Genomic DNA, 25339 nt, shown 5'->3' with positions numbered 1-25339 from the left:
CCTTCACTACTTCCTTCGCCACTTCCTACGCCACGGACCTGTTTCTCTCCCTTTCCATAGCATTTTATGATTGCATATACCTTAATAAAATGGTCATAAGCAGTTCCCACACTCAGAACAGCTTGCCTTGACTACTTCCTTCATCACTTCCCACGTCGCGGACCCGTTTTCCTCTCTTCCCATAGCATTTTATGATTGCAGATACCTCAATCTAATCGTCATAAACAGTTCCAACACTCCGGACTGCTCGCCTTTACCATTTCCTTCGCCACTTCCAACGCCACGGACCTGTTTCTCTCCCTTCCATAGCATTTTATGATTTCAGATACCTTAATATAATGGTCATAAGCAGTTCCCACACTCCGGACAGCTTGCCTTGACGACTTCCTTCATCACTTCCTACGTCGCGGACCCATTTTCCTCCCTTCCCTTATAATATTTGGAATGCAGATACCTAAATCTAATCGTCATAAACAGTTTGCACACTCCAGACTGCTCACCTTTAGTACTTCCTTCACCACTTTCTACGTCGCGGATCCGTTTTCCTCCCTTCCCATAGAATTTTAGGAATGCAGATACCTAAATCTAATCGTCATAAACAGTTTCCACACTCCAGACTGTGTACCTTTAGTACTTCCTTCAACACTTCCTACGTCGCGGACCTCAAGCTTGTGTCGTCATTTGATTATTTTATGATCCATACCACCATTTATGTTTTAATATCCGTGGAATAATGATATCAGCTATTTATTTATCTACTGCATTCAAAAGTCAACAGCTGATCAGATGTCTTTGTTTATGTGTCAAATACTGCTTCCATAAGGATTACATTGAAACTTTGAGACCCAGTGGGGCGGATTCCTGAGAGTTATTTTTAACGGCTTATAGTTGTTGGCACTCACCGATATGGTCTTTACCACCATCAAAAATTTGAAAACGATTGATTCAGCCGTCTAGGAGGAGTTTGTGTATTAGGAAATGCATAAAAGTCGACGTATAAGAGCTTCGCTCGCTTCGCTCGCTCCGCTCAATTAATAAATAAACCAAACCTATGTCACCGTTTTGCGGATTATCATTTGTAGTGTGATTATTAATTAGCTAAGAAGCAGGCCTAACTGTGATAAAATCAAATGATAGGATATCGGTAGCCTACCTCTCTACCGGTTGTACGCTACCCTCGCTGCTCAGCACGTGTACGCGGCTGGTAGAGTATGCGTGGCCCATACAGTTGGTTGCCTCACACGTGTATGTGCCCAGGGACGTTGTATCTTGTGGGTTGGCACTCAGGGCAAACACATCACCTGCCTTGATCTCTTGATTGTCCTATTAGCAGACAAGCATTTTACTGATGTGTCGATACAGATTCTAAATCAGGTGTCTAAAGCATCTTCATTCTATTCAAAAATCCCAAAACTTTTTGAGGATTTTCGTGGACCTTACTTGGCAATTTATGGAGTACTTAATGTGAAAATTTAAGTAAATTAGGTATTCAATAAATATGCATGCATGAACAACAAGCAGGAAAAGCTACATGAAAGCTTAAGGGTGAGTTGGGCAGTGGATGATGTAAACAAGTGCTTAGACACAGTTCCATCAAGGTCAATCAGGACAGTGCATGATTCAAACTATCAATTTGTCTAATAATACGCCTAACAGTCTAATCTTAATCTTAAGGAGACTGTGTTGTTAAAAGTTGAATTGAAGCTTGTTGCAAAGATATGGCTATGCAAAATAGACAACGCAACCCAAACATTGGTCAGTGTTTTCCTCAGCTCAACAACGTGATTTTCTGCCAAAGACCAAGATTTCACAGTCTACCCTACCTACCTTGATTTTTGAAGCTTATCTCCTAGTTGATCATGACTAACAGGCTAAATAAATAGGCTATGTCAGTTCTTGCGGTTGGATCTAGGCTATGATATAAGTGATCAACTACTGATGATAAGCCTACCTTGAACCACCGCAAAGTAGGTGTTGGCACTCCCACCACTTTACACTCCAATGAGACGGTCCCCTGCTCTGTCAATATCGCCACTAGCTCCTCAATGAAGTGGGGTGCTTTGTAGGCTTTCGGAACTGCAAATTATAATTCTAGTTTATTGTAACCTTAATGATCAAAGAACACCGACCCCTTAAAAATGAATAGTATTAGTAGTAGTAGTAATTAGTAATGGCAGTAGATAACTTAAGATAAGTTTTAGTTTTGAAGGTAACACTATTACAGTAGTAATAGTACAAATTGTAATACAAATTGTATAGATGGACTTGCTTTATTCGGTCACCAAGTTAAATTAAAAAACCATGATTCTAAATTTGCCTGGTTTTGAAGAAACAGCAGACGTGCCTGACAGTAAAATTCTTGTGCTTAGAAAAAGAGAATGACATGGAAGGACCAAACGATTAACATAGACATTAATTGACCTGGCACTCTTCAAGCCACAAAAGACTTGTGGAGTGGAGAGATATTGTCAGTGTGTCCGAAAACCTATGACCAACTCAAATTAAATTTCAATGGCCAAGGGTGTTGTGAGAACAGTTTATTTCATAACACCTGTTAATTTCTATTAATTATTATCATATGTTTATTTGTTATTCCATGTTTGTAAAAAGGTAAATAAAGTTAGTTGAGTTTGAGTTATGACATAAAACAGTGCATTCACTTAATTCTTAGTAAAATAGTACATGGTGGCACAGGGGTGCCCATCCCCCCCAAAGCTCACGTCGCAGAATCCCCCCCAAATTCGTTGTTTAACCCATGCCGGAAGGTCTGGGGTTATGTTTATAATGCGGGTACCCATAGTTATGTTTATAATGTGGGGAGGGAAGGGGTGCCCCCGACACTTCTTTAAATTTATGGGAATTTAAGCGTTTGAATCAAACTTTTAACCCAATTTAAATGGACAATTTTCCTTTAAAATTCTAGTAGCAAACTATTTGTTGGTTTAGTTTTAATTTAAATGAGTTGGATTTTTAACATGCACACAATTTGAATCAAAATTGGCCAAGTAGTTTTTTTTATCCGATTTTCCATGAATTAACAGGTTTTAAAAGGGAAAATCACAAAAGTTGCAATAACTTTTGAACCATAATTTCTACGGCATAGAGGCCTAAACTAGAGGCCTTTTACTAGGCCTAAACTTAATACTATATTTCATGCCTAAGGCCAAAAATGAGGTTTAGCTGGTTCGAGGTAGTTTTTAAGTTCGATACGAGGTCGAGGACTTAAAACGATCGAGAACTGCAAAACCATTTCAGTCCGTGGTACGAACGCTATTATTCACCACCCCACACTATACCCTATTACCTCAATGATAATGCACTGCACACTGATATAGTCAACACAACTACAACTTTAAGGTCATGTGGATAAATAATTTGAGGAATCAGCAAAAATAATAATATAAATAGTTGCTAGGCAGCGGTGACAATAAAACAACTCTATTGCAATGCTATGGATACTGTTGTGTATTTAAAGCGGGCAGCTGATTTTGCAGCCCTAGGGATGTAAAAACCTGCTCGATCCCCGAATGACGATGACAGCTGGCATGGCCTGCAAAACGTAACTTTCAGCCACCAATTAATGTACCTATGTGTAAAATAGTTAAAAACATCATAGTGTGGTAAAATAGTTTATTACGTTACTAGTCCTGAATCCCGTGCCAGACGAAGTGGAGTAGTGGTTTTTTTATACGAGTCCGGCCAACACATTTTGGACGAGTGACGTACGATAGTTTACGCCATACTACTAAATCCGTTCAAATCCCTATATATTACCACCAACTAAAGGACTAAAAATCACTAGTCATAACCTCTAAGAGAGGTTATGTTTTTGTTATAACCACTCATTGCCACCCAAATACAGTATAATCAGCTGATTGGTGTCCGGCAAAACTCATAGTACAGTAGTACTGTATGAAACCCCATTTGATTAAGGACAAACAGCTGTTTTCTGGACTAGATCCTTGCATGGGAAGTTCGTCAAAATAGTGTAGTGTGGCGTAAAATAGCTATTTACATTACAAGTGTAGTAAGAGCGTTTTTACATCACGCAGGTGAATGTTGTGCAACGAGCGAAGGCGAGTTGCATAATTCACCGAAGTGATGTAAACACGCTCTTGCGTAACGTGTAACGTACAAGATTTTACCTGACCCGACAACATTCAGGAGGTTACGAGCAATATGCTTCATTATCAATTTCACTCATCTTCTAACATAAACGTTAATTTACAAACAAAAGCTAGGTTAGGAAAATTCTTCAAAGCATAACAATAAAATCCAAACACGCAGCTGATTTCTAGCGTTGAACGTCGATGGCTCCATAGAGGTATATTTTTTAAGTTACCATCCACTCAATGTTATTTAAATGGGTTTCATTACATCACCGAGTGAGTTTTTTTCAACTTTACATCACTCGAGAAGTAAGGAAGTTGTATACATCACGCTTGGGATAGGGAAGTTTAACATGGCGGGTTAGGTAAAAATAATTATATATCTATCTAAGACTAGTGAAATTTGTTTGAAGCTCTTTCTAGATTCAAGAAAAGACAATAACAAATACAATTTAATTTATCCAGAATCATGTGTTTCAGTTCTCGAAGTTAACGTAAACACATGGCCTATCAAAAACCTTAATTAAATTGTCACAGTACTGTATGTCAATTTCTTCCAATGAATAAATGACCCAGGCATAATTATTTGCGAGAGCCAAAATATTATCACAAGCTTTCATGTTGTTCATGTTGTAAAAATATCAAAATGATTATCATTATCATAATACTGGTTTTTTATGAATCAAGAATATATTATAATAAACAAACCTAAAAAACCATCAATAGGTCCTAAAGGCAATGAGGAGAATGAGTTCATAATGAAAGGTAAAAACAAACTCAAATTGCAGATACAATTTAATAAGCCAACTATAAATCCTTTGACAGCAGTTGGCATGGAGTTGTTCTCACTGTCAAACATGATACGAGTCAGAAAGTGGAAATCCACATAAAAGTATCTATATATTTGATAGCAATTATAAAATGATTTATTAATCAAGATAAAATATCGGGATTTTTATTGCATAATTACCCCAGTAATAAATTAAGGAGGTAGTAAAAATTATCTGGTTAATCTTTTATGTGCTTTTAACCAACCACTGGCTTGAATCCCCCCCCCCAAAATCATAAAATCCCCCCCAAATAAATTTCTGATGTCGCATTTTGCGACATCAAACCCCCCTGTGGGCACCCCTGTGGTGGCAGCGATTTAGAGCTATGCCTCAGAAGAAAAATACAAGAAGGAAACAATCTGACTATGAAGATAATGAAAATGAAAGAAGCAGAGAAAATGAATACAACAATTCAACTAAGAAGTCAACCATTGTATCAAACACTCATTCAGTTATTCAGCCTCCAGCTAGTTTCTCCTTTGTACCAGCAGATTGGCCAAGATGGAAAACACGATTTCAAAGATATCGGTCAGCATCTGGGCTATCTGAAGAGTCTGAGAACAAACAAATCAACACTCTTATATACACATTAGGTGAGAAAGCTGATGAGATTTTTGCATCTTTTAATTTAGCAACCGAATCAACGCTAACATTTGAAGAAGTCTTAGATTTATTTGACAAACATTTTATTCCACGGAGGAACTTAATTTTTGAAAGAGCAAAGTTTTTGAAGAGACAACAAAAAATTAATGAAACAGTTGAAGAGTTTATAGTTAGTCTCCATTCCTTGGCTAGAACCTGTGACTGGGGTTCACTTAATGATGAAATGGTGTTGATGGTACTAATACTGGGTTTAAATGATGAGAAACTTAGTGATCGCTTGTTGCTAGATCCCGAGATAAATTTAGACAAGGCCATTACAGTAATAAGACATGCAGATAACGTAAAGAAAGAGAAGGCAGATTTATGTGATGAGAAAAGAGTCCAAATTGAAGCAACTATGTCATCGAGTTCAAACCAAAATCAAGGATATAGGTTTCGTCAAAAGAAACAAGAATACCCAGCGCAATGTATCTGGTGTGGTTATAAACCGTCCCATCCAAGAAGCACGTGTCCAGCAAAAAGCGCAACATGTAACTTATGCAAAAAGATTGGTCACTTTTCGAAAGTCTGCAGATCTAAAGAAGCACAGGAAGTAACTGACGAAAATGAAGTAAGTGAACTTGGACCTTCAAATAATAAAGTATTCATAGGTACACTTGGGGATGGGTCAAAATGTAAGCCCTGGAAACTAGAATTAGTATTTGAGGGAAAACCACAAACATTTAAAATTGATTCAGGGGCAGATGTAACAGTAATTCCCCCTGGCATAGTAGTAGTGATCCAAGTAGGATCCAGCCGACTCTAGTTGAGTTGTTTGGGGCTGGTAGAACAAAATTAGAAACTGTAGGTTGTGTTAGAGCTAATATCCAATACAGAGATGTTAAAATAAATCACATGGTATACGTAGTGAAGGGACTCATAACACCCTTGCTTGGTCGTCCAGCAATACAGGACTTGAAAATTTTAACTTTTGTTAATTCAGTTGCAGAGGTAGACAGTGACTTTTTTACCGAATACCATGAAATGTTTAGTGGTCTGGGCGTCATTCCTGATCCCTACACAATAGCACTTAAGGATGGCGCAAAGCCATACGCAATAACCACTCCTAGGACAATACCTTTACCCCTAATGTGTCAAGTGAAAAAAGAACTTGAAAGTATGGTACAAAATAATGTAATCACACCAGTTGAGCATGCTACTGAATGGTGCTCAGCAATGGTAGTAGTGCCTAAATCTAATGGAGATGTCCGCATATGTGTTGACTTAACAAAGTTGAATGAATCCATCCAGCGGTCTTATCATCCGATTCCCAAAATTGAAACGTCTCTCAGCTCAATCTCAGGAGCAAAATGGTTTTCAAAACTTGATGCAAACAGTGGTTTTTGGCAAGTCCCCTTAAATGTAAATTCCCAGGATCTAACTACTTTCCTTACCCCTTTTGGACGTTTTAAATTTCTCAAACTTCCATTTGGAATCACATCAGCACCTGAACATTTTCAGAAATGCATGAACAAAATCTTAGACAACCACTCAAATGTCGCAGTCCATATGGACGATATTCTGATTTGGGGCAAAACGAAAGAAGAACATGATACAGTTGTTCGGCAAGTACTTGAAAAGCTTAAAAATGTAGGAATGACACTTAACAAAGACAAAACTGAGTTTGGGAAGTCAAGTATTAAATTCCTCGGGCATTTCCTCTCATCCGATGGAATTTCTGTTGATAAGGAAAAGGTTTCCGCCATTCTCAAAATGGACTGCCCAAAAAACGTAAAAGAACTTCAAAGGTTCAATGGGATGGTAAACTTTCTTGGTAAGTTTATTCCTGACAAAGCTAAGATTTTGGCCCCAATGAATTCACTACTTCAAGCTAACGTTCCATGGATATGGGGTCCAGAGCAGGCGAAGGCCTTTGATGAAATAAAACTCATTTTGACTAACTCTCCTTGCCTAGCCATTTACGATGTAAATCGGGAAACAATTATCTCATGTGATGCCTCGCTTCAAGGACTAGGATCAACTCTTTCTCAAGTTCAAGATGATGGTTCTATACGACCAGTATCATTTGCATCCCGAAGCCTTCTTCCTTCTGAAAAAAACTATGCAAACATCGAGAGGGAGGCTACAGCTGTTGCTTGGGCATGTGAAAAGTTTCAAGAATTTATTATTGGCAAGAGAATAACAATACAAACAGATCACAAACCACTACTTCAAATTTTGAAATCCAAACATCTTGATGAATTGTCTCCAAGAATTCAAAGAATTCGATTGCGTCTCATGAGATATGATTTTTCAATTACTTATATTCCTGGAAAGCAGCTTCTAGTTCCTGATGCTCTTTCAAGAGCACCTCTCCCATTTTCAGGTACTGATGACCGTGAGTTAGAAGAAGAAACTCAAGCGTTTGTTCAAATGGTTTTGTCGTCCATTGATATAAACGACTGCATAGTTGCTAAAGTATTGGAGGAACAAAATAAAGATCCGACTTTACGTGAATTGAAAAAAATAATCATCCAAGGTTGGCCTTCTAAGACATCATTACGAGATGACCTAAAACCGTATAACTCAGTTAAGGATGAGCTAAGTGTTGATAATGAGATGATACTACGAGGTTCAAGACTTGTAATTCCGCCAGCTCTGCAGTCTTGGGCACTTCAAAGAGTACATGAAGGTCATTTTGGAATCACCAAGTGTCGTTTACGTGCAAAAGAGTCAGTCTGGTGGCCAGGAATTTCTTCAGCCATTGAAAGTATGGTGAAATCATGCCCTACTTGTATTAAACATTCAAGGAACAGTCATGAACCATTGCTTCCCACACAATTCCCTGACAGGCCATGGAAAACACTTGCGATGGATTTGTTCAAACTTGAAGGCGTTTGGTTTTTGACTGTGACAGATTACTACTCCAGATATTTTGAGATAGCTGAATTAGAGTCATTAACATCACGAGAAGTAATAATGAGATGCAAAGCCTTTTTCTGTCGACACGGCATTCCAGAAGAAATTAGGTCTGACTGTGGGTCTCAATTTCAAGTCCTTGAACATTCAGATTTCAAGACATTTTCCAAAGTTTATGGCTTCAAGCATATAACAAGTAGCCCAAAATTTTCCCAAAGCAATGGAGAGGCTGAAGCGGCAGTGAAAATCGCCAAAATGATTCTAAAGAAAAATGTGGAAGACCCTTATTTAGCGCTTCTAGCCTATCGAACGACACCCCTCTGGAATGGGTTCAGTCCCTCTCAGCTTCTTATGAACAGGCGATTACGGAGCACATTGCCTCAGACAGAACATTTGCTTTGTGGAAAACCAGATCTAAAGGATCTTAAAGGGAGAGAAGAAACCTATCGTGAGAAGTACAAACACAACTATGATAGAAGGCACAAAGTGCAAACTCTCAATCCTCTTCATATAGGAGACCCAGTTTGGATTGTGGACCTTAGAAGACATGGCAAAATTGTGAAAATCCTGGACAGCCCTCGTTCATATATTGTTGAAACTGATAAGAGGAATGTGAGAAGAAATCGATTCCACCTCAAACTTGCCCCTTATTTAAGAGAGGAAAACAGTGAACAAAATTTGTCAGCGAATACACATCAAACAGAACCATACAACCGTCCAAAGAGAAATATACACAAACCAAGCTGGTTGAAGAACTTTCAAACTTAAAAGGGAGGATGTTGTGAGAACAGTTTATTTCATAACACCTGTTAATTTCTATTAATTATTATCATATGTTTATTTGTTATTCCATGTTTGTAAAAAGGTAAATAAAGTTAGTTGAGTTTGAGTTATGACATAAAACAGTGCATTCACTTAATTCTTAGTAAAATAGTACATACAAATTGTATAGATGGACTTGCTTTATTTGGTCACCAAGTTAAATTAAAAACCATGATTCTAAATTTGCCTGGTTTTGAAGAAACAGCAGACGTGCCTGACAGTAAAATTCTTGTGCTTAGAAAAAGAGAATGACATGGAAGGACCAAACGATTAACATAGACATTAATTGACCTGGCACTCTTCAAGCCACAAAAGACTTGTGGAGTGGAGAGATAAGTTATTGTCAGTGTGTCCGAAAACCTATGACCAACTCAAATTAAATTTCAATGGCCAAGGGTGTTTTAAGTAAATTATGTAAGATTATATTGCTGGATAGCTCAAATGTATATATAGTCCTAGCCTAGAAATCACAATATAATCCTGATAAAAGTTAGTAGCATTTTAATGATGTTAGGCAGTAAATAAAACTGTTCCCTCTCATTGATTCATGACTAATCATTCATTAATCAAATCTTCTATTTAAAATACACCCCCTAGTGTGTCAATCAAATCCATCTAATGACAATCAATGAACTCACCAAGAACATTGAGATGACAGAAGCAGGTGGCTGTTCCGTTAGAGTTGTGGGCACGACATATCCACAGTCCTGCGTCCCCCAGAGTGACAGGGGCGACGTCCACACAGAAGAAGTTGCCTTCATGGAGCAGATGGAATCTTTCACTCTCCACCACGGGCTTGCCCTCTTGCTCCCATGACACCTGCAAAGAAACAAAAATTACACTCAAGAAGACTAAAATAGTGAAACTTTCAAATTATGTTAAGGAGTACATTCCTTGAATCTAACAGGAGACCAACTGTTGAATCTTGGCCTGTGACTGATTACCTAGTTTATAGTATTTTTGCCAGTCCAATGAAGTGATTATTTCCAGAAGACCAAGACAGAAAAGTTTACATTGGCCGTGGAAGCTTGCCTTCTAGTTTGGAAAATAAGCGATCTTGTTTTTACTTCCCCTTTAAATGGCAAAAGCACTATTATCTAAGTTAGTAGATGGTTCGTTAAATGAGAGGGGTGGTGGAGAATGTAAAGGAGGGATCAAAGGGTAGGTTCAGTATGTGTAGTTTCAGTAGATCAATTTCTTTTAAATCAAGCACTTAAGTCGTGTGACAAGCCTCTGTTCCAGACGTACACACAGACTGAAAAGATTAAGCTAGGCCTAGTTTAAACCTTTAACGTAAGGATAGGTACCGGTAGCGTACACAAGACTCTGTTTATATTTATAACATTGCACTGACCTGAGTTTGTAAACAGATTCTAGAACATTTAACACCCACTAGAAGTAAGCTGCTAATAATAAACTGCTAGACTTTTGGCAAAGAAAGCATCATGTGACTCCCAACTCATTTAAATGGTATATTATAGTTGAACTATTGTCTTCCAGTACTTCAACATGTTTACGTTACTTATTACCATCAACAGTAGGCCTAACTAGTATACAACTGTGTTGAATTGAAAATAATTTGTAACAATTACCGGTGGGCCTACAGTAATTATAGTACAGCCTATGTGTTTTTACAAAGGATAGGTTGAAATAAATTTAAGAAAAGGTAAGGTAGTGAGGCCTTAAGCCTGTACATCATATTATTGTAGCGGTACCATACATAGGCCAACTCATTTGGGTAGTGCTTGTCTAGTCATCAAAAGATCACCAGTTGTCAGATTAATTCTGAGAAAAATTATTAGCCATAGGCTACATGGTTAGAAATTACTCAGATGCTCTTGATTATTCGACTTTTGATAAATAACTCAATGGCTAAAGAAACAGATGATTTTGATTTTAGACACCGTTAAAAGTTACAGAGATCATAAATTCCATTTTACACTCACTCTACATTGTTAATGAGCTTCAAATATGTACATAACATGCATCAACATCTTGGTTGTGTCAATAAAAAACACTAAATCACATAGATATGTGATTTAGTAATTTGTGTTTAAAAGTTTTCGATTTATGGCTGGCTGTAGGGCCTATTAATTAGGTGTTCAGGATTTCAAGCACCAAATAGTGATCTTTGTCAACCCAGGTTCATGTTATTTGCAGATTCACCAACACTTAGGTACTTACCCTTGATTTCCCTTTGGAGTCTAGCAAACAGATACGGTATTTTAAAACTAACCTTAACCTGTGTGGGGCTTCGGACCTCAACAAGGAACCTTGTGCGTGTGCCGACCTTGACAGCGAGATCATTGAGTCTTCGGAGAAAAACAGGGACATCGCCTGGCCGTGTGCGCACCTCAAGCAATAAGTCGGAATGTGCTTGGCCTGCGTCATTGCGAGCAGAGAGAGTGTATCGGCCAGAATCACCGACTGTTGCATTGCGGACGTTCAGAGTTACAGCGCCACGTTGGGTGACGCTGCTGAATCTCTCCCCCGTTAGCTCCACATCTCCTCTGGTCCTAGAAATGAAATCATTAATTAATAAACAACTAAGCCTATAACTTAGGTTTTTGAATTTTACAACTTAGGCTATTACAGAAGGTTGGAAAGATAGACCTAAAAAAGGTATAGATGAAACTTTGATATCCGATTCCATTGTATTTCCAAAATAGGCTAGGTATTTAGTTAAACCAAAAACTATTGGTAGTCTATTTCAAACTAAGTTTATAGGGCTAACTTTTTTTTATTTCCAAAAAAATTACAAAAATGAAATTTAACCTTAAGTTAATTAACGGCTGCACTTTACTTGACGTCCTACACTCATTCGATTGTTTTTTCGATACGATATTTTCATTCGATTGTTTCATTCGATATATCGTTTGGTTAGTTAGGTTAGGTTAACCTTACCTAACTAACCAAACGATATATCGAATGAAGCAATCGATTAATCGATATATCGATCGATATTTTCATTCGAATGAGTGTAGGACGTCAAGTAAAGTGCAGCCTAATTAACCCAACTGTGTAGTTAAAAATTTAAGGCTGAGCTTTGAACTATCATTAAGTTTACAATTGAAAATCAAATCAATCAGAGCCCAATCGTAACTAATAGGCTAGTACTGTACAATCAATAAGTTACAACATCAAATGCTAATGGATAAGTTATTCATTCTATAATTGAGTAGGTAGTGTATACTCAATGATAAAGTAAGTATAAGTAATAAGTATATTATAGCCTATTATGAAGGATTCAAATCAGGGCATGATTTAATAAAACAAAAAAGTGCCTAGTGTTTATTTGTCAAAACATCAATGGTCACCAGCAAATAGCCTACACAAAAAAGTACTAAGAAACAGTAGCCTACTAAACACAAAACAATTACCTTTGGAAAAAAAATAATATTCACTCAATCTTTAAGTAATGGTAAACAAAACCTATGCCTAAACCTAGACTTTTTAAACAACGACGAAGAGTAATTTATGCACTTTTACTAATGCACTATGCTAGAAGATGCAGTGTTGCAGTGCAGTGCAGACAACTTGAAGCTTGAAGGAGGAGGAAACAGGAAAGTAGAAATAGAAAAATCCAAATCCAAAACAGTAAACAATAAACAAACATTCATTGAAATCAAAACAAAACGCGCTCTGATTGATAAGAAGAAGCAGAGGTTTATAGTCAGCTGTTTCTGTTTCACAAGGCAGGCCAGTGGCAAACCATGCTGTACAGTGTACACTGCCATTGACTATATACAATTTATTATACTGCTGATTATAAATGTTTTATGTTAAGCCTGCATTAGTTGAATAACAGTAATATCGTTTATTATATACATAAACGAGCATTGGTTTTTGCTGGTGTTGGTGCTGGTTGCCATACGAACATGTAGTAGATTATTTTTTTCATTTCAAAAATAAAATACCCCCGCCGCAGCAAACCTGCAGACTAAGCGAATTTCCATTTGACTGATTGGATTTACACTGAAATGTCTACTTAAAAATATAACATTTATTCTTGATAGAATTAGTTTAACAAGTACTTAGGTTTGCTGCATCTGGGAGGGTAAAACTGTTTTTTTTTTTGTAAAATGTGAATAGTTAGTAAGAAATAAAAACATTTTCCAAATTTGATCAAAATATGTTCACAAACAAGCAAACTACAACAGTTCACTTATTCTCCATAAGAATAACATGGAAATTTTAAATTTACAATTTTTTTGGAATTTTCTCCGTAACCATTAGGCGCATAATAACGCTTCAATATACTAAATTATTTGTTTTTTTAAGCTCTACAACATGGTTTGGAAAGAAATTGCTAAATTTTATGTTTTTTGGGTCAAAAATGGGAAAAACCTATTTTTACCCCATAAAACCCCCCGTAAACCCCCGTTCCCATGGTCCGATCATGCTGGATCGCGAACTCGTTCGAATAAACGTACGTTTACACGTTTGTACCAAATTTCATCAAAATCGGATCATTTTTGCTCGAGTTATCGTGCTGACGGACACATATATATATATATATATATATATATATATATATATATATATATATATATATATGAATTTGAACGGATGGTGTTTTTGGCCTCTAGAGACCTCAAAACGAAAAAAAAATCGGTCCCGCGTCCAGGTCTTACCATGAGTACTACGGTAATAGCTTATTCCCTATATGGGAAATTCGCTAAAATACGACACGGACAAATCCTGAACTTTAACCGTAAAGCAACATTTAAGTATACAAAATGTATTCAACTTGAAATAAAACTCAGTACTAAAAGAGACTATTGAAAATATATGTTCACGGTTGGGCATTGAAATATATATGCAAGGCATTGATTATGATCTGTAGATATTTTTAAATACAAATCCCTCCTTTTGTTGATGTAAACTTGAACAGGGTTTTAAAATATACAGAGATATATCACTAGGCATTGTTAACATGAATGATATTTAAATTACTAATAATTACAATTACAAAATTACTATAATAAGCCTAGCTAATATAAACAAAAAAAATAATTCGACTGATCCTGCTATACTATGACACATACTCCTTACAGAAACTATTACAACAACATTACAGTACAACGAGTAACGAGTCTACTTTCTACTACACATATTCCATTTGTATCACCGTTTCCAGCGATGACAGACGACGTATACAAGTATCCAGAATGTCACGATCATATGTTCCGCAGAAGTACGTCACTTCACGGTCATGGTGCGACCGAGAACTGCCGCGTCAGTCGGCGAGATACATGATGGATCAGAAATAACGCGGGCTGCCAGCCAATCGGCGCCGTTGCCGAGTGATGCCTGATTTATTTTCATTGACACATCCTAGTTCTTCTGGACTATAAATCCACCCTTGCAACAAACATGTGTAGATCATTGTCGTCATTAAGGTTTTCCTCCCAATACAAATAAAAAATACCCCCGTCGCAGCAAACCTGCATACTAAGCGAATTTCCATTTACCCGGCTTGATTTCTACTAAAATATTCCCTATAAATTTTCAGATTTATTTCCTATTTAAATAACATTAATTTTAGTGAGTAGTTAGGTTTGCTGCTACAGGGAAGATGTTGAGGTGTGTTTTTTGAATTGAAATATTGATAGCTTAGTATGAAATAAGCCAAATTGCCAAATTTGATTAAAATATATCCATAAACAAGCAAACTAGAACAGTTTATTTATTCTCCATAAGAATAACATGAGAATTTTAAATGTACAATTTTTTTAATTTTCTCCGTAGTCAATGAACATTCAAAAAAACTTCAATATACTAAATTATTTGTTTTTTTAAGCTCTTCAAAATAGTCTAGAGAGAAATTTAGAAATTTAAAGTTTTTAGGGTCAAAAATAAGAAAAACCCATTTTACCCCATAAAACCCCCCATAAACCCCTGATCCCATGGTCCGATTATGCTGGTTCGCGAACTCGTTCGAATAAATGTAGGTTTACACGTTTGTACCAAATTTCATCAAAATCGGATCAATTTTGCTCGAGTTATCGCGCTAACGGACACATATATAAATTTACTAGCTGACCCGGCGAACTTCGTATCGCCTAAGTTATAGGTTTCCCCTAAGACAGACCGATGGAAAGAAAGTACCGTTACGTTTAATTTTCAAGATGATCTCGTTCGCATCGCTCAATCACGTCCTGGTTGAAGTTCGTTCGCTACGCTCACTCACCTTTGGGTTGGAGCTCGTTCGCTACGCTCACTCACCTTTAGGTTGGAGCTCGTTCGCTGCGCTCACTTGCTTTCAGGTTAGCTCGTTCGCTACGCTAACTCGCCTCCAGGTTGAAGTTCGTTCGCTACGCTCACTCACCTTTTGGTTGCAAATTAGCTGTTTGTCATAAATGTAAAAGAAATAATAGTGCTGCACCCTGTTGGTAATCCTTGTAACTTTAATGCTATTGAACATCATAGAACAGAACCAACTTGTTTAATTGAAACAGCTGTTAAGATTCATTAATTCCATTTCTCATAAGTAGTCGAGTAAATCCGTACGAGAACCCTAAAAAAATTGCTTTAAATTGTTTTATTGGTTATTTTGACTTAGAATTATGTGTATTTTCCAGGAAAAAAAGTCTAATGAAATCGGAGTCTCGGAAGTCCAAAATTCAAGATGGCGTCCAAGATTTTGGTCAAATGTGTCCGTTAGCACGATAACTTAAGCAAAAATGATCCGAATTCGATGAAATTTGGTACAAACATGTAAACCTACATTTATTTGAACGAGTTTGCGAACCAGCATGATCGGACCATGGGAACAGGGGTTTATGGGGGGTTTTATGGGGTAAAAATTGGTTTTCCCCATTTTTGACCCTAAAAACGTAAAATTTTGCAATTTATTTCGAAACCATTTTAGGGCTCAGAAAAAAAAACAATTTAGTACATTGAAGCGTTGTCATGGGCCTAATACCTAGTTACGGAGAAAATTCCAAAAAAAAATTAAATTTAAAATTCCTATGTTATTCTTACGGAGAATAAGAAAACTTGTTGTAGTTAGCCTGTATATGAAAATATTTTTATCAAATTTGGAAAATGCATTTGTTTTATACTAAACTATTTAACATTTTACTAAAAACACTTTTTTACCCTCCCTGTCGCAGCAAACCGAAGTACTAGTTAAAGTATTGCTATTTAAATAGGGAATAAATGTGATATTTTAGTCTAAATTCAATCAGGCAAATTGAAATTCGCTTAGGGTGCAGGTTTGTTGCGGCGGGGGCATTTTAATTTATGACTAATTTTTGCTTGAAAAATCCAATAATAGGTCTGAAAATAAAGATCACAAGCTTGCTAAAATGCAACATACATATTTTATTTACTTAAATAAATATCTATACATTTTTAGCCCGAAAGGATTTTTTAGATAAGAATAGGCTTGTATTAATCGGGAATCTGAGCTATCATAAAGCCACATTTCAACCCAATCCGACCAGTAGTTAATGCGTGATTGAACTGAAAACAAACAAACTGTCACATTTATAACATTAGTAATAGTATAATATAGTCACACTTTCTTGTGGTTAGTAGTAAAGCATTATACAAATAATAATTCATAATTTTCGTCAAGTTGTACACTGTTATGATCACTTTACAAACTGTCACATTGTTCTCCAAGCTGGTAAAGTCCACAAGCTGTAGTACAAGGTAACCCATACTTTGTTGCAGGAGCATTGCAAATTCTTGCAGCCAGTAGAGTAGTTGCAGTGAACAAATCTTAAAAGAATCTCTGGAGCGGCACTTTGGGTCATCGAGTCGTTCTTATTGTTTATTTTTTCCCAGCAGAGCATCTCAACATTATTTTTTTGTATTAATAAAAAAAAACTCTTCAAATGAATAATAGTTCTTTTCTTTTTTTGGCAGTTGATTCACTAGATTTGTGAAATAATTTTGGTTTATTTTACTTTTAAATTTGGGAGGAAAATGATTCAAAAATTTTGATCCCATGAATGTTTCCTTTTTTTAGTTTTTTCATAGAAGCTGAGATTGATAAATTTATATAAATTTTATTTCTAGTTTCATATGAATGGACATTTTTTTTTGAATTTCCTAATTGTGTTTTAAAATTCAGGGACAAATTCATAGATATATTTCTGACTTACTACCGCGAAATGGGGAGTTGCCTTCATAATAATTAATAATAATTTTAACCTTTACATACATTAGGCTCTCAAAATGGAAACTATAACAGGATTCGTAAGATTACAAAACAAATCTTCAATTTTAAACTAGAAAAGATGTGCAATGTTTGGCAGTATGATTTCAGCTCTGATTCGTCGTTCTCCGGGCTCAGGCCAAACTGTGTGCACGTTTCCATTTGTTATGTTGTGTTATTGATTTAATCATTATTTTACAATTGTATTTCATTGACACATCAAAACCATCTAATATACGACTCCAACGGAAGGAAAACCAAGATATAAAAAAAGAAACACTGTTAATTTTAAGTAACATAAAATTGATAATTTTAAAAACATATTTCGAGTATTTGTCTTTTTATTTATGGTTTTTTATTGTAGTCTAGATTAGGGGCCATTGCCCCTACAGGCCACTAGTTATAGTACATATTTATTGATCAGACAGTCAAAATGTGTAGTTTTGAAAATTGATCTTTTACAGTTATCGTTTGTCTAAGTATAGCAAACAAGTTTGCTGATTCTTATAGCATTTTTAGAGTTTCAGAACTGTATCTAAACTTTTTGGGCGTTCCTCCATAGATTGCCAGACCATAAGACAAAATATTTTTATTTTAGAATGTCCAGGTTACATTAGTGACACTGGCCTAAAAACATACTGTATATTAGAAAAAATATACCTGAAGAAAGTTTTTGTATTATGATTTGTGTATATTTAAGATTTGTGTCTAGGTTAAGCCCAAAAATTGAGTATGCTTAAGATCTCCTATTTTTTTTTACGGGGTAGAAATGGGATTTTCCCATTTTTCACTGTAAAAAGTTGCAATTTATTTCCAAACCATTTTGAAGAGATCATAAAACCAAATAATTTAGTAGGTATACAGAAGCGTTGTTGTATGCCTAACGGTTACGGAGAAAATAAAAAAAGTGTACATTTAAAATGACCATGTTATTCTTATGGAAAATAAATAATGTCTTAAAGCTTGCTTGTCTATGGAAATATTTTAGGGAAATTTGGAAATTTTGGCCATATTGAAAAAAACCCGATTTTCGAGACTCCGATTTTATTAGACTTTTAGTTTGGTATTATTTCACATACTTATTGGAAATGTAAACCATCAAAAAATCTTTTAAAGCAATTTTTTTTAAGATTAAGGGGTTTTATTTCATATCTTGACTAGACCAAATTTGATCTAAATAACTGTAAACATGAACAACAATACGATTGGAATCATATGAAGTAAAAAAAACATCTGATTAACAACAGTATTGCCAAAATAAACCTGTAAACATTATACATGTAATTATTTTTGTAATTAACTATTTGTGTTTTATTACTTAACTACAATTGAACGAGCGGAAGCGAATCCTGTGGAGTTTTAAAACAGCTGATTAACAACAGTATTACCAAAATATACCTGTTAACATTATACATATAATTTTTTTTATAAACTACTTGTGAACTATTACAAAATAAAAGAATTGAATGAGCGTAAAAAAAGTATTGAAACAAATTCTATTACTTGACTCAACACAGAATTCGCTTATGACAAATATGTGTGTGTTAGTATCTGTGGAGACGATACAGGCCACGATGAATTGTTATCCAAGCGTACCAACTAACAATTAAGATATGGTAATTTTCAGAATTCCCATAAGAATTACATAGTTTTTTTATAACTATCCCACCACCACTTAAGATAATTTAATGATTAAGAATACTAAATTGCATATATTTTTTAAGGATTTACAACATAGGTATAGCACAGACTAGGGATAAAAAGTTTTGTTCCCTATAGTGACCAAAGTTGAAATAAGTTATTTACTACTAACAACTTAAGACAGATTTTTACCTATTTTCAACCCCATACAACACGTTTGCTGTATATTATTTATCTTAAATCATGAATAGTTTATAGATAATACATACAGTTTCAAAGGTTTGTACCAAATTCGGTCTAAATTGGAGGTTCAGAAGAAAATTTACAGGGAAAATAGTAAGGTTTATTATTTTTTTAATTTTTGGACGCCATATTGGAAAAACCCAATTTCCGAGACTCCGATTTTATTAGACTTTTAGTATGTTATTTAACATACTTTTTGGAAATGAAAACCATCAAAAAACCTTTTAGAGCAATTTTTTTAAGGTTAAGGGTGTTTTTTTCATATCTTGACTAGACTAAAGGTTAACATGGGAAACTCCAGAGCCATTGGGGCGGAGCCCTTTTAAGAATTTCGAAACGGGAAATAGTTTACGTCCGATTCGCATACCTACAGAATTTACACACCAAATTTCATAACGATCGGTGAAGTCGTTCCGGAGGAGTTTGCAGACAAACACTGTGACACGAGAATTTTATATATTGGCCTCTGGGGACCTCAAAACGAAAAAGTAAATCGGTCCCGGGTCTAGGTCTTACCATGAGACCTACGGTAATAGCTTATTCCCTATATGGGAAATTCGCTAAAAACATTAATCTTGTTTGTCCACTGAATGATATTCATACAAATTTAAGGTTTTACTCAAGGGTTACCTTATCCTACCTTCTGTCAAACTATTAATCTTTCTAGTGTTGCACGGCCACTAGACTCCGTTCACAAAATTTATTTTTAATGGTAGGTTCAAGTGTAGGGGATATATTTCTTCCCCTAAAACCGCCTAAGTTTTGTGAACGGAGTATGGTTTCATTACTAGCTGCTACCAGTACTGGTGTTGTGTTAATCTATGGTAACATTAGGCTTGTGCTTGTTGTGAAGGGCAAGGGAGACCCAGACCTGCCATTCTCTTACAGACCTCTGTGTATGTTGGATACGGCTGGCAAAGTCCTCGAGAAATTGATCCGTTCCCGGCTGAATTCAGCCGTTGTCGCTGCTGGGGGACCTCTCCCCTTGTCAGTATGGATTCAGGATGGGGCAATCAACGGTTGACGCGGTTGAGGAGGTGAAGCAAGCCGTGATGAGAGCTGAGGATTTTATCCACTACTCTCGTAAGGTTGTGCTGCTCGTAACACTCGATGCGCGAAATGCATTTAATTCCGCGAGGTGGTGTGAAATGTTGGACGCTCTGGAGAAGACCTTCCACGAAAAAACTTAAAATTGGCTTACCTCATGCGCATCATAGAGGATTATCTCCGGTTCCGCGTTCCGCTCCTCACGTATGACACTACGGAGGGCCCGCGGACGATGAGCGTCACTTCTGGTACTGCCCAAGGTTCCATAGTCGGTCTAGACCTAGGTATAGACCTCTGGAATGTCCCTTTATGACAGCCCCTGTTCCAGATGGCACTCCCGAAGGAGTGCACCGCTTCTGGCCGATGGAGAGCTTTCCTCCATGCGACCCGGACGGTAGCCCGTGTGTGGTACGGACAAGGCTGCTAGGGTGGTTTCTTCTCTTAGCCGGTTGATAGAATCCTTCTCTTAGACGTATGCGGAGGGAATGGCAATTTATCAGCGCCGTGGGGAGTACCAGGCACGAACAGATGAATACACCCGCACCTACCAGCTGTGGCAGGAGAGCTGGGAACAGGAGACAACGGGGACGCTGGACCAGGCGACTGATGCAGCCAAACTTGGGTTAATCGGTGGTGATAGGGATGAGGCTTCTTTTGGACCAAAATAAAGTGAAAATAAAAAAATAACCTTTTTCGAAAATCGCTTCGTTAACCAGATATCCGCAATTTTGTATTTTTTACATAAACATTTTTATCTTTGACTTTTTTCAACCGATCTTTATGAAACTTGGTACTTAAGTAGAAGAGACCCATGTTAGAACAAAATGTAATCTTGATTAAACTTAAAATATTAATATGGTGGTCATTTTAATTTGTTAAACTTAAATTACTAAGATATGGCTGATTTCATGAAAAAAATGCCAAGAAAACATTTTTGCATTTTAAGTTCCCTATCAAATACCAACTTTAAATCCAATCCAAATACCAATCAACACCAAGTTTAAAAAGATCGATAAAAAATAACTGAAATATCATGACTTTTACTTGTAAAATGAGGCAATCCTAACTAGCTTAGCCTAAATTCTAGTAGTTTGTGTAACTATTGTGCGATGCGAAGTGGCACTTTGCACCCGTGTTACATATTATATTTTTCCTACAGTTTATATACACCTACCTATATACACCTAGATACACCTATAAAGCATATAAAAAGTTAGCTTTCGAACAATATACAAAATCTTTTAGAATCAATAGATTTAAGAATCAATATTTTTATTCCGTTAGACATGTACATGCATTTAGATACGCTAATTAAGTTGATTACATATGCTGCAAAATCACAAGTCAAATATAAATTACAGTACATAAACAAATCAGGCATTAATAAAAAAAATAAAATAAGATACAAAGGTCATTAATGGCACATCAATGTCACATCAATCAGTAGATGGCACAGTGAAGACTACGGTATACTTACAGAAAAAATAGATTAGGTAAAGTTAGACAAAATAGAATAGGTTAGGTTTAATCCAAGTGTTTAACGAAGGAATCACTATACTTAAATTATGTCCCCACCTTTATTGAACACTCTGTATACAGTGTGAATCACGTAAGGTGTCCACTACTGATTTCAGACAAACCGTTGGTCTAAAAGTGAATTTAAAAAAATATTTTGAACCACAAGGAAAAAAGTAAAGATATTTAAAATGGTTATAGCTATTTTTTATGTTCGAATATATTGTCGGTAGGTAAAGATATAGATAAATATAGGGTAGAAATAAAATATAAAGATAAATGATATAAATAAAGATAACGATAGAGATAAAGAAAAGATTATTTGATATGAGTATATTGTAGGTTTAGGCTACTTTTGCTTAGCTGATGGATGTTATCTTAAGCAGAATGGTTGTCCGAGCATACATTCATAGCAAAATTATAGCTAAAAGTATTTTTGTAGTAAAAATTGTACAGTCTTGCGGATCTGAGGTTAAAAGATATCTACTGACACGAAACATGTATAGTAAATCTTCTTAAATCTCTTAACTTAACACAGGAGCGTGGCTGGTATGCGACACCACGCCCCTACAAGTGTAGTTGGGGCCAAAAGCCAAAAGTCCAAGGGCCACAAACTGACCGAACAACCGGCAATAGTGGCAGAATAACGCATCGTTATTACACACTCTCTCGTTATTTACACGTCTCTGCTACTGCTGCTATCCAATCCTTTCCCTGGCTGAAGAGGACGTAGTCCTAAAACAGCCTCAGTCCAGTAGGGTTTCAGCTCTCTGGATTGGAACGTCACGAAGAGAGAGAACATCGCGTGGAAGAAAAACAATAGTTTGTTAATAGTGAAGAAAACAATTTCCTGGCCGTAGCATTACCGTAGTGATAATACTACGGCATTCGATATAATCACTGATAACTATAAAGTCAATGTTCTCTTGAATTAGGTTATATAGGTTATACTTCGATTTAATCCGAGCTAACAAGTCAAGAAGTCTACATTTTTATCTCATTGATAGAAAATGTTGTTCCAATTTCTACATTCTTCTTTACATTTCCAAGCTGAAAATCGACTGATTTTCGCAATGATTTTCAGGGCTGAAACGAAGGGAGACAGATAGTATAATGTTTATCGCTTGGCACCGTGCAAAGGTCGCAGACAACAAATCACCGATCACGGTCAGAACGTTAAGCCAAAGTACAAGTACTTGTTGGGAACTACATCGATCAATAGACAGTTAGTTGATCCTATAAATGGTTCTTCGAAACATAGTGATTTAGGTTAATGTTTTTTTTAATTTTAGGTTTGTTATAAGAAAATGGACACTATGTTTGAGATAGTGCTTATTTTAGGCCTGGGTAGGTATCAAAACATAGATTGAACTCGATAAAACTCTTATCATACTTTGGATCTGATCAAAAATGACACAGTTAATATCCATGTGGTTTTTGTAAATGGGGTTTATTGTTTACAATTTGTTTATATTTATCTAACTATTGATAACTATTTGAAACAAATACAAAATGTTAATATAAACATTGCTTGTCCTTTGATAGGCCTATCATCTTAACTTACTAATATTATAAATGTGAAAGTTTGTGTGTTTGTTTGTTTGTTTGAAGTTCAATCACGCATTAACTACTTGACAGATTGGGCTGAAATTTGGCACGATGATAGCTCATATTCCCGATTAACATATAGGCATATTCCTATCTTAAAAATCCTTTCGGGCTTTCCTCCAGTGGCCGTGTAGTTCTCCATGTTAACCTTATGAGTAAAGATGTCCCCTTAAATATCAAACATGTGATTATACCAAACATCAAACGTATTCCCTCATATTTAAAGGGAATTAAATAATTTAGTCATCTGTTTCAACTATTAAAGTTGGTTCTATGATATGCAAAAGTACAAGTTATAAGATTTTAAGATTTACCAACAGGGTGCAGCACTATTATTTTGTTTGCATTTATGTGATAGGCAATGAGAACTTTCAAAGTAGGATTGTTTAAAGTTATGTTTATGTTTTTAATTGCATGAATAATTTGTGTTATTTTGCGAACTATTAATAATTTATCTTTCTCTATGGTTTAGGTGAAGTGGTAAAACATTACGGCTATGGTAGATGTGTAACTATAGTGTAGATGTGTAAAACTATAGCATACCATAAATTTAAAGAAGCAAATATGTTATCAAACTGTGTCCTCCCCCATTGCAAACCTAAGTTAAAGTATAACTGCAACAGGACTTTTACATTTATTTGCCAACCCCGTACGAAGGACGGGTACTCTGCTAGTAGCTAAATATATTGCTTTGACTAGTCTAGTACCTAAAGCATACATCGCAAAACCTACCGTACATAAAAGAGAAAAGTTTATTTGACATTAGTGCACTCAAATATCCTCAACATGAATCTCTTATTGAAAACTCTAGTTTAAAATCTGTGGTTGTATTATGGAACAACAAAAAAACCTAACAAAGAATATCGTAACGTTGAATTCATTGACTTTTGCTTTTTTTCGTCTTGAGCCTTTTGTTCTCAAAGAGTGGGCATTGGATCTACAGTAGCCTAGAAAGATGCATAGGAAAGTAACGGTGCCGAAAAAAACCAGTGATTTTGAAAAGAGAATAGTGCAAGATTATTTAAGAATTTTATGACATACAAAGTCATTCCACAAATAAGCTAGTTGTATAATTCACTCTAGTTTGATATTCTATTTTCTCCTTGTATCGTCAAGTTTAGTAAACAAACTATAAACCTCAGGTTGGTATTTCCAAACATTCTGTAGGCGTATTTTGACAAGTATGTTTTTATCATATCCCAACATTTATTTGCAAAACTTGCCCTAAAGACCTCTTACACACATGAAGAGTAAATATAAATTAATCAATTATCAATTATTTAAGATGGGGACGCCACTATGGGCGTATTTTAACCCAAATACGAGTGAAGGATGAGTGTAGGATGAGTGGCGCGATCTTGTAGTCTTGTTAGTGACTAAGGCCGACATGTTCCTTAGACACAGCTGTTAATTAATAGCCTATACAGCTAATGGCAACTAAGGGACCTACAGTTTAAAGTGGAATCCGAACCACATTTTCCCTAGGTATTTAACGAATTGGTCTACAGGATAGTACTGCGGATAGTCGAGATAAATAATAATAATAAAGTAGATAATAAAGCACTTATATAGCATTAAATGCATGCGATTACCATAAATTAGGCAGTTTATACTTTTGTTGTCGCTTTAGCATTGTTTTACCAGCTTAGGAATACTTGTGTCCCCAACGAACTGGGTCACATGGTCAATCTCGTTCAGAAGTTCACACAAACACGTCACATTTCCTAAACTGTTTTACGATTGATTTATTACAACTGGCAGTTTCCAGCTTCCTGACAAGTCCCTCAGATTGTTGCTTAGGTTTTATTGCATTCTACATCCCCTCCCTACCGTCCCAAGTCACAACATTCCAC

The 25339-nt window shown here is 36.0% G+C and overlaps 1 protein-coding gene across 1 annotated transcript in view; it reads right to left on the bottom strand.

The window, feature by feature from the left end:
- The window catches only part of LOC128994097 (muscle M-line assembly protein unc-89-like), a 264007-nt gene that overhangs the window by 201186 nt on the left and 37482 nt on the right, over nt 1-25339 (bottom strand). The window contains exons 3-6 of the mRNA XM_054418357.1: nt 11499-11778; nt 9901-10081; nt 1952-2076; nt 1154-1323 (exon numbers count right to left, since the gene is read on the bottom strand). Coding sequence (XP_054274332.1) covers nt 1154-1323; nt 1952-2076; nt 9901-10081; nt 11499-11778 — 756 coding nt within the window. The remainder of the gene's footprint in view (nt 1-1153; nt 1324-1951; nt 2077-9900; nt 10082-11498; nt 11779-25339) is intronic.

Source organism: Macrosteles quadrilineatus, unplaced genomic scaffold, assembly GCF_028750875.1.
Source record: "Macrosteles quadrilineatus isolate MER2022 unplaced genomic scaffold, UCM_ALF_1.0 Scaffold_5__1_contigs__length_97177068, whole genome shotgun sequence".
Taxonomy (NCBI): Eukaryota; Metazoa; Arthropoda; class Insecta; order Hemiptera; family Cicadellidae; genus Macrosteles; species Macrosteles quadrilineatus.
The sequence above is the reverse complement of the archived record's forward strand: the minus strand, read 5'-3'. Positions and strand labels throughout refer to the sequence as shown.